The 14,949-nt window shown below is 35.6% G+C and overlaps 1 protein-coding gene across 1 annotated transcript in view; it reads left to right on the plus strand.

The window, feature by feature from the left end:
* The first annotated feature begins 2,501 nt into the window (after nt 1-2,501).
* Gabra3 (gamma-aminobutyric acid type A receptor subunit alpha3) overlaps nt 2,502-14,949 on the plus strand; it is a 122,741-nt gene continuing 110,293 nt past the window's right edge. The window contains exon 1 of the mRNA XM_026403517.2: nt 2,502-2,641. Within this exon, the coding sequence (XP_026259302.1) occupies nt 2,502-2,641 (140 nt within the window). The remainder of the gene's footprint in view (nt 2,642-14,949) is intronic.

Below are 14,949 nucleotides of genomic sequence, written 5' to 3' on the forward strand. Positions count from 1 at the left end.
ACACAGATACCAAGGGACAACTGCATATATCCTTGTCCCCATTTAAATATTTTATTAGGGAAGCATACAATAACAAAAATACATAAACTATATATTAGAAGTGCAAATGAAGAAAATAGAGCAAGCAAATATGTAGAAATTATTAGGGAAATTTTACAAAGGGTGGCTAGAGAAGGCCTCAATGCAAAAATGTTATTTGAATTAAAACCTGAAGGAAGTGGAGGAACAAACTATCTGGAAGTTAGATGGATTAAAATTCTAGGTAGAGTCTCCAGCAAGTGCAAATGCCCAGAATAATCAATGAGCAGCAAGGAAGCCACAGTGGCCAGAATGGAGTGCTAATAGGAGATAAAGTTAGCCAGCTATTTGGGGATGAGTTCATCTAGGGCCTTGTAGATCCCAGTGAAGCTTTTGAAATGGGAAGGCATTGGAGGACTTTGAGAAATTGAAGAGACATGATCTCATATAACAATTTGAAAGTGTACTCTGGCTACTTTTTGTAGAATAGAAGTAAGGGGAATAAGGGCAGAGGCAACAAGCTAAGTTAGAAAGCTTTTACAATAATCTTGAAAAGAGACAACAAGCCAGATGATATTGGAGGAGGTAAGGAGCAGTGGTTGTTACCTGGATATGTTTCCTTTTGAATGGACTATCAATTGGGGCTTACTGATACATTGTATGTAGGGTATAAGAGTAACAGAGGAGTCAAGATTGATATCAAAGCTTTACTCTGAGCAAGTGGAAGGGTGGAATTACTATTAATTGAGGTGGGACAGACTGCAAGAGGCCCATTGATGCTGTGTGTGTGGGGGCTGTATGTGAATATCTGAGACTCAGGTTTGCACATGCTAGGTCTAACATCTGAGTTAAGTTATGAGTTTTCTCCTGGAGAACAGATACAGATATGGATTCTAGAAGAGATGGAGGTAGAAGAGATCGATTCTGAGATGGAGGTGTTAATTTTCAATTTTTCGATTTTATGTATGATATTTTCTCTTTCTTTGTTCCTTGTCCTATTAGCTCTCGAGTAGGGTGAATAGGTAGAGTAACCATTTGCTAATTTGCCTGTGCAATCATATGTTATGTGACTTGAGTATGTGTCATGGTTATGTGTTCATATATCATGAATAATCCATTCAGACACCATGATTATCTGAAACTGCCTAAGGTTTGTCTCATTCTGTTTCATAGCCATTCTGCTCCTGCTACAGTCATCTGCTGCTGTGCCACAGTTGGTTGTAAGCTCCTATAATGTTGGTGTTTTCCATGTACTGTACTTATATAAACATACACCATAGCTGTCTACACTGGTGGTGTGCTTTAGGTTATTCACAGTGACTTTTAAACAATTATTAGGCTTTACTTTCTTCTCATGCATCATGGTTGTTTGACTATTTATGTAATTACATGATATTCCTTTCCTGTAATTTTTAGTTTATTCACCATGGATGTTTTCACTATAGTTGTGTATCCAAATATTATAGATAATTCTTCACTCACGGTAGTCATTGATACCCCACTTTCATTTGTATCTTGCCTCTCTGCTCCTGTGAAAATTTTTGACTGTGTCTGCCTGCTTATGGACCATGATATTCTCTTCTGCGTCATGGTAGTCTACTCTCACAGTAGGGCCATTTTCTCTTAAACTATGTCACTTAAGGATAAATAAATCAAATACCTCTCTGCATGAATCAACTTATCTCCAGCTATATGAACACTTTATTTTGTTTGAAGGCACTGTGAGTATCACAGTTTTCAGTTTATGCACTATGATCATTTGAAACATCACAAAGTTTGTTATAATGATTTAGGTATCTATTTGTGTAAAGTCTATCTCTGCATTTATTGATGGTTGTCTGAACATATACCAATAGACATATTCATTTAATGGTAATAGCTGATCATACGTAACATATCTCTGCTTCAGCCTCTTAAACTGCTGGTTTTACAGGTGTGTGCTACCTTACCTGGCAAGTCTCCAGGTCTTAATATGCCAGAAGTTCTACATTATTACACTGTTAACTAAAGGAAAAGCCTTTGTGACACTAAAGGTCAAGTGGCATTAGGAGAAATAAAATAAATATGTGAGAGACCATTTTAAGCTCTTGGAGTATAAGGGGTAATTGAGGCTAAGGGAAGTTCTGGAAGTTACTTCATCATAGAGGAAGACAAGGAAAGAGATGGAAATATATGTTAAGTTTCTTGATTTTTGATCTAGAATTCTTTATACTATCCTATGTATCCTTTTTTGATGAGCTCTGGTGTATTCAGAAAAAATGTCCTATATTGGTGTGGATTTTGGTAGCACTGATGAGCTGGGGGAAGGAGGATATCAGGTTAAGCATTCTGTAACTGGATACTAGAAGAGTTAAATGGTTCCAATAGAGCTGAATACATTTTAATCTGTTTCCCCTCCCTCCCTTTGTTTTCTACCCTTTTGTCCATTCCCCTTTCCTTGTATTGTGGATTTCACAGGTCTCTCCAAGTTAGTACCTGAGAAGATGATGATCACACATATGTGTCATTTCTACATTACCAGACTTGGGCTTCTTTTTCTGATTAATATTCTCCCTGGAACGACTGGCCAAGGGGAATCAAGACGACAAGAACCTGGGGACTTTGTAAAGCAAGATATTGGCGGGTAAGAATACTTAAGGTTTGGGGCAAAAGAAGAATTTGATAAATGCTTACCTCACATTTCAGAGTTTTCCTCAGATGAACCAAATACTCTGGTTTCTGATATATTACATTGTATTTGAGAGAAAAATTATCAGCTCAGAATCTCAAGATAAAAAGAGACCTCAAAGTCGGGCTCAGTGGTGCATGCCTGTAATCCCAGTGGCTCCAGAGGTTGAGACAGAAGGATCATGAGTTCAAAGCCAGCCTCAGCAAAAGCGAGACACTAAACAACTCAGTGAGACCCTGTGTCTAAATAAAATACAAAATAGGGCTGGGATGTGGCTCAGTGGTTGTGTGCCCCTGGTACCCCTCTCCCACAAAAAGAGACCTCAAAGATCTTCCTAGGTCCGTAGCTCATGTTGAATCCCCTCTGTGATATCTTAAAAGCAGTTGTCTCCAGCTTTTGCTATTAATTTTATCTCTTCTCTCATAAATCTTCAAACTACACATTTTTTTGGGTTTGGTGCATTAACATTTAAAAATGATAAGGAATCTCTTATCTTAAACTTAAAGATTTTCTCCACAGATAGTCCCTGTAGTGTTTGCTCCTCTTTACATTCATGCTTATTGAACAAGTGGTCTGTTTGATTGCTTCTGCTTGCCTCTTACCCATTCCTACACCCACCACTATCTTTTTTTGTTTCATAAAATAAAACATAAGGAGAGAAGTATACATAAAATATACACATATAGTATGATGTTCTTTGACTTCAGAGACAGAATTCCTGGGTACTTAGATTATATTCTCTAGAAGCAGGGCATGACAGAAATACTCATTTTAAAATTTATTTATTTGTTCTTTTTAGTTACACATGACAGTAGAGTGTATTTTGACATATCATGCATACATGGAGTAAAATTTCCCATTCTTGTGGTTGTACATGATGCAGCATTTTACTGGTTGTGTATTCATACAAGAACATAGGAAAGTTATGTCCAATTCATTCTACTGTCTTTGCTAATTCCATCTGATGGAAGTATTCTTGAGCAAAGGATTTATTAAGAGAATACTCACAGCAGAAAACTGTAAGAAAGTAAGGCAACAAGATAGGGAAATGGGTAAAGTTAAGCAAAAGTGTGATTTCATGTGAATTATAGCCTCAATTTGACAATACAAGGAGATAGGAGTCATAAATGGAATAGTCATACCTTGAGACAAGGAGCCAAGACTTTTGTAGCTTCACCTCAATTGCTCATCATACTTTCATCTCACCCTCCATTTCTGACTTCTCTTGAACATCATATTTCTATATTCAACATTTTGTTAGGTATGTCACTTGATTATTCCACAAAATCCTTAAAATAAGCATGTCCAAAGTAGTCTCATCATTTACATCTCCCTCACCATAAAGAACAAACACAACAAAACAAAAACATATCCTTTTTTCCATTTTCCCTATTTTAGTCAGTGTTGCCATCATGCACTCTGTTGCTTGAGCCAGAAACTTAGAATTCTATTTTTGCCAATTTTGTATCCTTCACTCTCCAGTTTGAATCAATTGCTCTGATCTATTATTTCTATCCTGTGTGTGCCTTGAATTCACCCATTTTCCCACTACCACACTAGTTTAATTCACTTGTACCATGGCAAGAGCCTCTATTTGGTTGTAATTCTTAAAGTCTGCCCCCATCTAATCCTACTCTATAGCCAGTTTCCTTCTGTCATGCATGCTAAATTATACCAAACCTATTTACATCCCTTTAATGGTATCTTATTTTTTGTAGAATAAAGTAAAAACTCCTTTTATAATTTTATAAAGCCCACTATGGTCCAGCTTCTATCTGTCTACCTTATTAGCCATATTTAGTTAGTCCTCCTGCCACCAAACTCTGTTCTTCAGAATTGTTGAACTTCTTTTAGACTAAAATCCTATATGTTTTAATCAGCTTTTTCCTTGTTGTGAGCAACAAACCTGACAAGAACAATGTAGAGGGAGAAAAGTTTATTTTGGCTGAGGGTTTCAGAGGTTCGGTCCAGTTTCAGTTCCCTCCATTGCTCTGGGCCTGAGGCACAGCATCATGGTGGAAGGGTGTGGTGGAGGAAAGCAGCTCAGGACATGGCAACCAGGAATCAGAGAGACAAAATATATAAACTCCAAAGTCATGCCCCCACTGACCTACTTCCTCTAGCTTCACCCTACCTGCCTACAGTTATAGCACAGTTAATCCATATGATTGAATTAATGTGCCAATTACTTTATACCTCTCATAATTTCTTTATACCTCTGAAAATTCTTGCATTGTCTCACATATGAGATTTTTGGAAATACCTCATATCTAAAACATAACACAAGGGGATATAATTACTAATAACACCTTAAGCTTAAAATATTTCAGTATTACACAGGATATTTCATTCCTTCCTAGTGAACTTTGTTTGTTTGTTTTACATTTGGTTATAGTACCATTTTCTTGGAAACATGCATCTTGAAATATAACTGTTTGAATTATTTTTAAGAATTACTGATGTACTCTGATTCTTTCAATCTTTTATCAGGATTTTTACTGGGGCTTAGGACTACAGAACTGGACTTAAATATCCATTTAAGTCTTGGCATATGAGTCTCTTTGTTTCTCCCAAGATGGGAAGTGAAACTAGACCTTTATTGTTAACTCCTCATGGATATGATTTCATTGGACCATGCTAAATGTTCTAAATAAGGTAGAAGTTCTAAATAAACAAATCTTACTTTAAGGGGTTAAGTTCTTCTGACATTTTAAACTTTTCTAAAAATATGTTGCATATTTTCTTATAAACCTAAACAAAGATTATGAGCACAATAGTCCCTTTTCTTGGTGATTTTTGATTCTTATAAAGAACATTCATTATATTAATTCTTTATCTGCTTTTTCAATTTTTATCACCATCCTCACTGCTAGTTGTTGCCTTTCCTATTTACATTATTTTGTTTACATCCTGCTAATGCTTTGGAAACCAAATAGCCCAAACGTTTTAGCAATTATGCTAAATAAGAAGCCAAGAGATCCTTCCTGCAAAAGCAGAATGAAGTGCTTGATTTTAATACCAGGGCATAATGATTGCATAGACTAATATATGCTATGTGTGTGTGTGTGTGTGTGTGTGTGTGTGTGTGAATAGGTCATAATGAATCCCTCTATTATGTATAATTATAATGGAAAATATTTTTTGAAAAAGAAACTTTTTTATATTCAAGGTTTGGAAGGATGAGACTACTAAAAAGTTGTCTTAGAATATTAGGGTTGGCACTTTATTTGTATCTACTAGAAAAAAAAGAGCCAACTCAACTTTAAAATGTATAGTATATGTGAAAGTTCTGATAAAGGAGCTGCTGTTTCCTTTTGCTTGTTTTCATACCATATTAAATATGCCTTTGTATGTTGAAAAAAAATCCATGTGCTTCCTTACTTTATTCATCTTTACTAGTTCATTCTATTAAATCATCTAGCTTGGTTGTCCCTGAAGCTCTAACAACCAACAATGGTTTATCAATGTGCTAAATACAATGGTTCTCAGTGTTTGGTATGGGTAAGCAAGAAGCAAGAAGTGCAGGCTTCACACTTGAAGATTGTGATTTAGAAGTTCTGAGAATAGTACCTAAAATCTTCATTTAATCAAATTCTCCAGATGATTTTAATGTAAGAAAACTTTGGTTAATACTTGGGACTATAGTTTCTATTTTCAAACAACTAATACTGTAGATAGGGATATGAGATTCTGGATCTTTAGAACAACAGAGATGGAAAGACCTATAGATAGTATCTATAATCTGATCTTCATTTTATAATTTTTTAAAGTTGTAGATGGACACCATTCATATCTCTCTCTCTCTCTCTCTCTCTCTCTCTCTCTCTCTCTCTCTCTCTCTCTATCTCTCTTTCTTGTGCTGAGGATAGAACCCAGGGCCTCACACCTGCAAGGCAAGTGCTCTACCACTGAGCTACAGCCCCAGCCCCTGATCTTTAATTTTTACATGAAGAAACTGAGGTTCAGAAATACAAATTAACTTTCTAAAGATCATACAGTTGTGTAATAGTAGAACCAGGTCTAAAACACCATTCTGATTTTGAGTACCACATTCTTTCTTTAAAATTTTATTTTAAATTTCTTTATTTGAATTTTTTATACATAACAGCAGAATGAATTACAATTCATAGTACACATATAGAGCACAGTTTTTTAAATGTCTCTGGGTGTATACAAAGTAAGTCACACCATTTGTGTCTTCATACATGTACTTAGGGTAATGATGTCCATGTCATTCCACCATCTTTCCTACTCCCATTCCCCCTTCCCCTCCCTACATTTTGCCCTATCCAAAGTTCCTCCATTCATCCTATGCTCCCACCACATCCCCATTATGGATCAGCATCCTCATAACAGAGAAAACATTCGGCCTTTTTTGGGGGGAGATTGGTTGACTTCACTTATCATAATATACTCCAACTCCATCCATTCACCTGCAAATGCCATGATTTTATTCTCTTTTATTGCTGAGTAATATTCCATTGGGTATATATACCACATTTTTATCCATTGATTTACTGAAGGGCATCTAGGTTGGTTCCACAATTTAGCTATTGTGAATTGTGCTGCTAAAAACATTGATGTGGCTTTGTCACTGTACTATGCAGTTTTTAAGTCCTTTGGGTATAAACTGAGAAGTGGGATAGCTGGGTCAAATGGTGGTTCCATTCTCAGTTTTCTAAGGAATCTCCATACTACTTTCTATATTCATTGCACCAATTTACAGTCCTACCAGCAAAGTATGAGTGTGTCTTTCCCCTGACATCCTCACCAACACTTATAGTTGTTTGTCTGCATAATAGCTGCCATTCTGACTGGAGTGAGATGAAATCTTAGAGTAGTTTTGATTTGCATTTCTCTAATTGCTAGAGATGTTCAACATTTTTTTTCATATATTTGTTGATTGATTGTATATCGTCTTCTGAGAAGTGACTGTTTAGTTCTTGGCCCATTTACTGATTGGGTTGTTTGATTTTTGGTGTTTAACTTTTTGAATTCTTTATATATCCTAGAGATTACTGCTCTATCTGATGTGCATGTGGTAAAAATTTGCTTCCATTCTGTAGGCTTTCTACTCTTCTCACTGTTTCTTTTGCCAAGGAGAAGCTTTCCAGTTTGAATCCATCCCATTTATTGATTCTTGATTTTATTTCTTGTGCTATAGAAGTCTTAATAACGAAGTAGGGGGCTAATCTGACATAATGAAGATTTGGGCCTATTTTTTCTTCTATTAGGCACAAGGTCTCTGTTTAATTTCTAGTTCCCTAATCCACTTTGAATTGAGTTTAGTGCATGGTGAGAGATACGGGCTTAATTTCATTTTGCTGCATATGGATTTTCAGTTTTCCCAGCACCATTTGTTGAAGAGGTTATCTTTTCTCCAATATATGTTTTTCGGTGCCCTTGTCTAGTATGAGATAACTGTATTTATGTGGGTTTGTCTTTGTGTCTTCTATTCTGAACCATTGATCTACAAGTCTATTTTGGTGCTAATACTGTGCTGTTTTTGTTATTATTGCTCTATAGTTTAGTTTAAGGTCTGGTATAGAGGATTCTACCTGCTTCACTCTTCTTGCTGAGGATTTCTTTGGCTGTTGTGGGTCTCTTATTTTTCCAGATGAATTTCATGATTGCTTTTTATAATTCTATGAGGAATGTCATTGGGATTGTGATTAGGAATGCCATGAATCTGTAGAGTGCTTTTGGTAGTATGGTCATTTTGACAGTATTAATTCTGCCTATCCAAGAACAAGGGAGATTTTTCCATCTTCTAAGGTCTTCTTTAATTTCTTTAGTGTTCTATAGTCTTCATTGTAGAATTCTTTCACCTCTTTGATTTTGTTGATTCCCAAGTATTTTATTTTATTTTGAGGTTATTGTAAATGAGGTGGTTTTCCTAGTTTCTCTTTCAGAGGATTTGTCACTGATGTACAGAATTGCCTTTGATTTATGGGTGTTGATTTTGTATCCTGCTACTTCACTGAATTCATTTATTAGTTCTAGAAGTTTTCTGGTGGAATTGTTTTGATCCTCTATGTATAGAATTATGTCATCAGCAAATAGTGATAGTTGATTTCTTGTTTTCCTATCTATATTCCTTTAATATCTTTCTTCTGTCTAATTGCTCTGGCTAGAGTTTCAAGAACTATGTTAAATAGAAGTGGTGAAAGAGATCATAATTGTTTTGTTCCAGTTTTTAGATGGAATATTGGCCTTAAGCTTAGCCTAGGTAGCTCTAACAAGGTTGAGATATGTTCCTGTTATCCCTAGTTTTTTTTTCTAGTGTTTTGCACATCAAGAGGTGCTGTATTTTGTCAAATGCTTGTTCTATAATTGTTGAGATGATCATATGATTCTTATCTTTAAGTCTACTGATGTGATGAATTACATTTATTGATTTCTGTATGTTGAACCAACTGTGCATCCCTGGGATGAACCTCACTTGATAGTGGTGCACTATCTTTTAAACATGTTTTTGAATTTGATTTGCCAGAATTTCATTGAGAATTTTTGCATCCATGTTCATTAGAGATATTGCTCTTAAGTTTTCTTTTTTTGATGTGTCTTTGTCTGGTTTTTGGAATCAGGGTGATATTGGCCTCATAGAATGAGTTTGGAAGTGCTGCCTCCTTTTCTTCTTAATGAAAAAATTTGAGGAGTATTGGTATTAGTTTTTCTTTGAAAGTCTTGTAGAACTCAGGTGTATGTCCACCTGGTCCTGGGCTTTTCTTGGTTGGTGGGCTTCTGATGGCATCTTCTATTTCATTGCTTCAAATTGATCTGTTTAAGTTGTGTACATCATCCTGATTCAGTTTGGGCAAATCATATGACTCTAGAAATTGGTCAATGCCTTTGATATTTTCTATTTTATTGGAGTACAAATTTTCAAATTAATTTCTGATTATCTTCTGTATTTCTGTAGTGTTTGTTGTGATATTTCCTTTTTCATCACAGATGTTAGTAAATTGATTTTTCTCTCTCTTTGTTAGAATGGCTAAGGGTTTATCAATTTTTATTATTTTCAAAGAACCAACTTTTTGTTTTGTCAGTGTTTTTGATTGTTTCTTTTGTTTCAATTTCTTTGATTTTAGCTCTGATTCTTGTTTGGCATCCATTTTCTTTAGAGTTTGGTGTATGTTGTTCCAGGATCTTGTAGATTTCAGGGTCTGGTTTGAAAAATCTGCAGAGATCCTAATTGATTTCCCCCATATATAATCTGATTCCTTTCTCTTGTGGTTTTTAAAATTCTATCCTTATTCTGTATGCAAAGCATTTTCATTATAATGTGCCTTGGTGTGGATCTGTTGTAATTTTGTACATTTGGTATCCTGCAAGCCTCTTGTATTTGATTTTCCAATTCATTCTTCATATTTGGGAATTTGCTGATATTATATAATTGAAAAGATTGTGTATTCCTTTGGTTTTAATCTCTTTGCCTTCCTCTATCCCAATAAATCTTAGGTTTGGTCTTTTGATGTTATCCCATAATTCTTGGATGTTCTGTTCATGGTTTTGAACCATCTTCACTGTGTGGTCAACTTTATTTTCAAGACTGTATATTTTGTCTTCATCATCTGACATTCTGTCTTCCAGGTGATCTAGTCTGTTGGTAATGCTTTCTATTGAGTTTTTATTTTATTTATTATTTCCTTCATTTCAAGGATTTCTGATTGTTTTTCTTTTCAGAATCTCTCTTTCTTGAAGTAATCTTTTGCTACCTGTATTTGCTCCCTTATCTCTTTCTTAGTGTGATCAATTATTGCCTGTATTTGCTCACTAGGTCATTTTTTAAATCATAGACCATTTTAATTATGTACATTCTGAATCCCTTTTCTGACATTTCATCAACTGTGCCATCCATGGATTCTATTATTGTAGTGTCTTGGTTTGTTTGGGGCAATTTCCTCCCTTGTTTGTTCATGTTGTCTATATGTCTCCCTTTCTTGCAGTGCAGATCTGAAGTATTACAGTTGGTACCCTATAATATTATAGTGTCTCTGGAGATTACCTGTACCTCACCTTGGTGTTGGGCTTCTAGACCTCAGCTGGTGTCCCAAGATAAATGTTACTGCAAGTAAAGGTGATAGTGGCAATAGAGGAGATAACTCAAGATAGCATTGGAGGTGTCCCAAGATGGATACAAACACTTTCAGAGATGGTGCTGAAAGGGTGGGCTCTCTGTTCAGAGATGCAGCTGCCTCCAGGCCCTATCTGTTGTCCCAAGGTGGAGGCTACTGTGGGAAGAGGTCTAAGGTGATGGCTGCAGTGTCCCAAGATGGAAGTGGGGTAGGCCTGGGTTCCATGGTGGGTCTTTCAGTGGGTGGGACTGTCCTAGGCCTGTGCTGGGTTCTGGGGTGGGTCTTCTGATCAGCAGGGTGGTCCTGGGACTACCTTAGTCTCATATTCTTGAGGAAGAATTATGGAAAATGATTTCAGATTTATATAATGAATACATTTCTTATACTCTTTCTTGATTCTGTATTTTTATCACCAAACAAGTGAGAACTCTGTATATTAACAGTAAGTTGAACCATCATGAAACTGTTTTTCTAGGTCAACATGGTCAAATATCAGCAATTTCATAATGGGTTCACAGGTAAGTGCTTAAGTAGCTAATAAGTATTGGATGAATCCTCCAGATCTGACTGCAAATTGGACATTTTGGTTAAGATTATTTGAAGAGGGTCAATTTGCAAAGAGACTCATTTTAGAGATATATTGTATGGGTAGGAGAACCACAAGGAATAGGGCAAGAACCTAAGGCCAGCTAGCAGATATATCATGCAAAACAAATTTTCGTATGAGGTGCAGAGGCCTTTAGTGGTGGAAATAGTCATCACAAAGAATTTTTCTTTAAAACTAAGAATTAGGCCAGGCATGGTGGTGCATGCCTGTAATCTCAGCAACCCAAGAGGCTAAGGCAGGAGGTTTACAAGTTCAAAGCCAGACTCAGCAATTTAGCAAGACCCTAAGCAATTTAGCAAGACTCTGCTTCAAAATAAAAATAAAAAGGACTGGGCATGTGATTCAGTGGTTAAGTACACCTGGGTTCAATCCCTGGGAACAAAAGTAAATAAATAAAAATAAATGCAAGAATTAGGCATATGATAATTTATTTTATGTAAATAAACATTTGCTTATACATAGTAATCTCTCAGACTCTGAATACTTAATATCTCAGCCATATGACTGGATAGACTGTCCTACTATAGGGCAAATGCAGTTTTTTCATAGGGTCTGAAGAAATAATAAGTATCATTTGATCCTAATATTTTTACTCCTGAAGTGGAAATGTAGCATTTGTGACATAGGACAAGGATGGACATTTGAGGCCAGGATCAAGAATACTTCCTATGTGATACTGTGACTTCTTACTGTATCATTTCTGGATGTGAAGTTGTGTCAGTAATACTGATACTAAATTTGATCACTTGATTATGATGATGACTGCCAGACTGTGGTAAGGATATCAGTCACCAGGAATGAATGAGAGGGTTTGAGCTGGTGGGCAGCTTATTGCTTTGATCATATGGGAGTAGAGTAAAGAGCAAGTAACAGTGAGGGAGAGAATATGTATAGTGTTGTAGTTTTCCCATCTTTTGTGTCAATTTTTTTTTTTCACAGAGACAGTGTCATAAATGGTTCAGGGGCTGGTCTATGAAAGTCTACTCAACAAAAATGTTGCTGAAATAGGGCTCATACATTAGCCCTATGGTTAATTCAGATGAATTATGAGAAATAGACTTGCATTGTTTTGCCTGGACAACTAGATAATCTTTATGGTAGTGTTTTGATCACGAGATATTTTAAATTGGGGTATGTCTTTTTATATTCATATGTGGAATCATCTTTAAGTTCTAGTACCTTTGCCATTTACAATATGCTTTAGTTTATTCTTCCTGTGTTTTTGTTGTTGTCATTGTTGTTATTGGTGTGTGTGTGTGTGTGTGTGTGTGTGTGTGAAGCAGAGTCTTTCAGTTTCTAAGAAGGTATGAAGAACTTGGTCTTTATTTTACTTTAACTCAACAAATATGGTTAATATGAACAGGTAGAACATATGTAAGTAGGCATGTCTCAAGCCAATACTTCTCTAGATTTATTATAATATTGTAGAAAATATTTAAGACCAACTCTCTTTCTTAGATAGATTAGGCATATTCTTGTAAAAAAAGTTTATTTTTCCTTCAAGTGGTTTCTGTAAAAACATTAGAATGTGTGCTGTTGGACCACACATGTTTCTCATTCCCTCCGCAACATATAACTGTATCCTTAGCAAGATAAATCTTTAGTAAGGCCTTTCTACTCATGGGAAAGCCTGGGCTTGGAAAATGAATGCAGGGGATATTAGGAAATGGTAAGTGATCTGATTTGGCTATGATTTCTGGTATGAAAATAAAATAGTGGAATTTGCAGCTGTAAAAGTATATTGGCACCAGATTGCAGAAGGCTGTGAATATTAGGCTAAGGAGTTGGGATTTTATTTGATAAACCGTGAAGAGTTATAGAAGTCTTGGGAGTAGTGCAGAGATATGATTTGCCAGTAATCTAGAATTTTCATTATTTAAAAACATGTTCTCCCCCAGGACATATGCAGTATGAGGGAAAATGTCATCCTTTTAATGAAGTAAATTTCTCTTCTCTTTGGGCTGTTGTCTGAACTGCATCAGCAATTCTGCAGCTGTGCTTTCCCCTACCATAAACACACCAAGGTCCTTGATGTGGTTGAATTAATGCTATTACTGCTGACATCCTGCACTTAATATCTACGTGGTTAGTGAGCTTGACTAAAAGTGCATGTATTTCAAAGGTTTCTCACTGTGTTATCAGGAGTTTGGGAAAAAAATAAGGAAAAACCCTCATTTACAAAGCAGTCTTATTTTTATTATTTTATTTAATTATTTTTTTCCAAAAGCTTTCTAAGGTAGGGTTATGTTATCCCTATTTTACATATAAGGAAATAAGTGACGGAGACAGAACTAACACTGTAGTCATTTGACTTGAATCCTGTGAACTTGCTACTGATCCATCGTTACAACTAGAAAAATGATGAAACCTGCTTAACATACAGATAATGTATTAGTAACATAATTTTATTCTTTAATGGGGGTTTATTATTATCATATTTGATCCAACCAATAGTGACAGATATAAGGTATTGTTAGTGTACCAATCTCATTAACTTTAAACACGTGACTAAACAATTTTTTTCTCTCAATTGCATTGATATTTTAGGTGTCTAATATGTAAAATGAAGGTAAAAAATTATATGATCTCTAAAGTCCTTAATAATCCTCAGGTACTATGATTCTTTGATGTTTACCCTAAAATACCTGTGGATGGGCACAAACTACAGCATCTTGGTGCAGTACAGTGACTGAAGAAGAGAGTTCTAATTTGGATTCTAACTTAAACCAACTTCCAGCACTTTATGCAGCAATTTAGTCCATGTCAGGAGAAAAACATATCAGTAATCAAGTGTAAAAATCATAGAGAAATTGAATGCCTTGCATCTGGGAATTTGGGATCTAATTTTTTAGCTTTCCCAATAATTCTCAAATTGATTTAAAAATTATATTCAGGAACTTTAGCATTCTCATCTGTAAATCCACCAGGAATAGATATTCTCTAAAGCCCTTTTTGGTTTGTGTATGTCTTTAAGAGGATTCTCTGTTCTGTTATGTTCTAGTAATCCAAGAAATGGTTTCCCATTCATTTTGTAGATCTAGTTCCCAGAAATTAAATTAGGCTAACCAAGGCAAGAACCCCCACAGTGAAAGTCAAGAGATAATAAGAAACAGATTTTCACTGAATCAGTTGAGTTCCTACAACTGCTCCATGGCCTTACATCAGATGGACCAGAACATTGGTGGGTTTTGCCAGATGTAGGCTGTCATCTGACAAGGTGTCTGCATTTCTCTCTTCAGTGTATTGATTTCAGTTGGTTAACTCTACCCTTCAATTCCCTCCTTTATTCCCCCTTCCTATTGAAGCTTCTGTATCATTTTTCATGATCTGTTCAAACAGCCAATCATCCTCTATTACTTAGGTTCCAGTGCCTCTCTGGCTAAAGCTGTCCCTATGACTTTTGGATGATACATGTTCCAATAATTTGTTATTATCACTAATATTTGAATAATGCATTTGAGTGCAAAAACTACTATTCTAAAAACAAACTTCAAATACTTGTAGATATGAAACATTCATCCTGGCAATTTTAATATGTTATTTGATATTACCACAGCATATATATGGGATGATTTTAA

The sequence above is a fragment of the Urocitellus parryii genome, chromosome X (assembly GCF_045843805.1).
Source record: "Urocitellus parryii isolate mUroPar1 chromosome X, mUroPar1.hap1, whole genome shotgun sequence".
Classification (NCBI taxonomy): domain Eukaryota; kingdom Metazoa; phylum Chordata; class Mammalia; order Rodentia; family Sciuridae; genus Urocitellus; species Urocitellus parryii.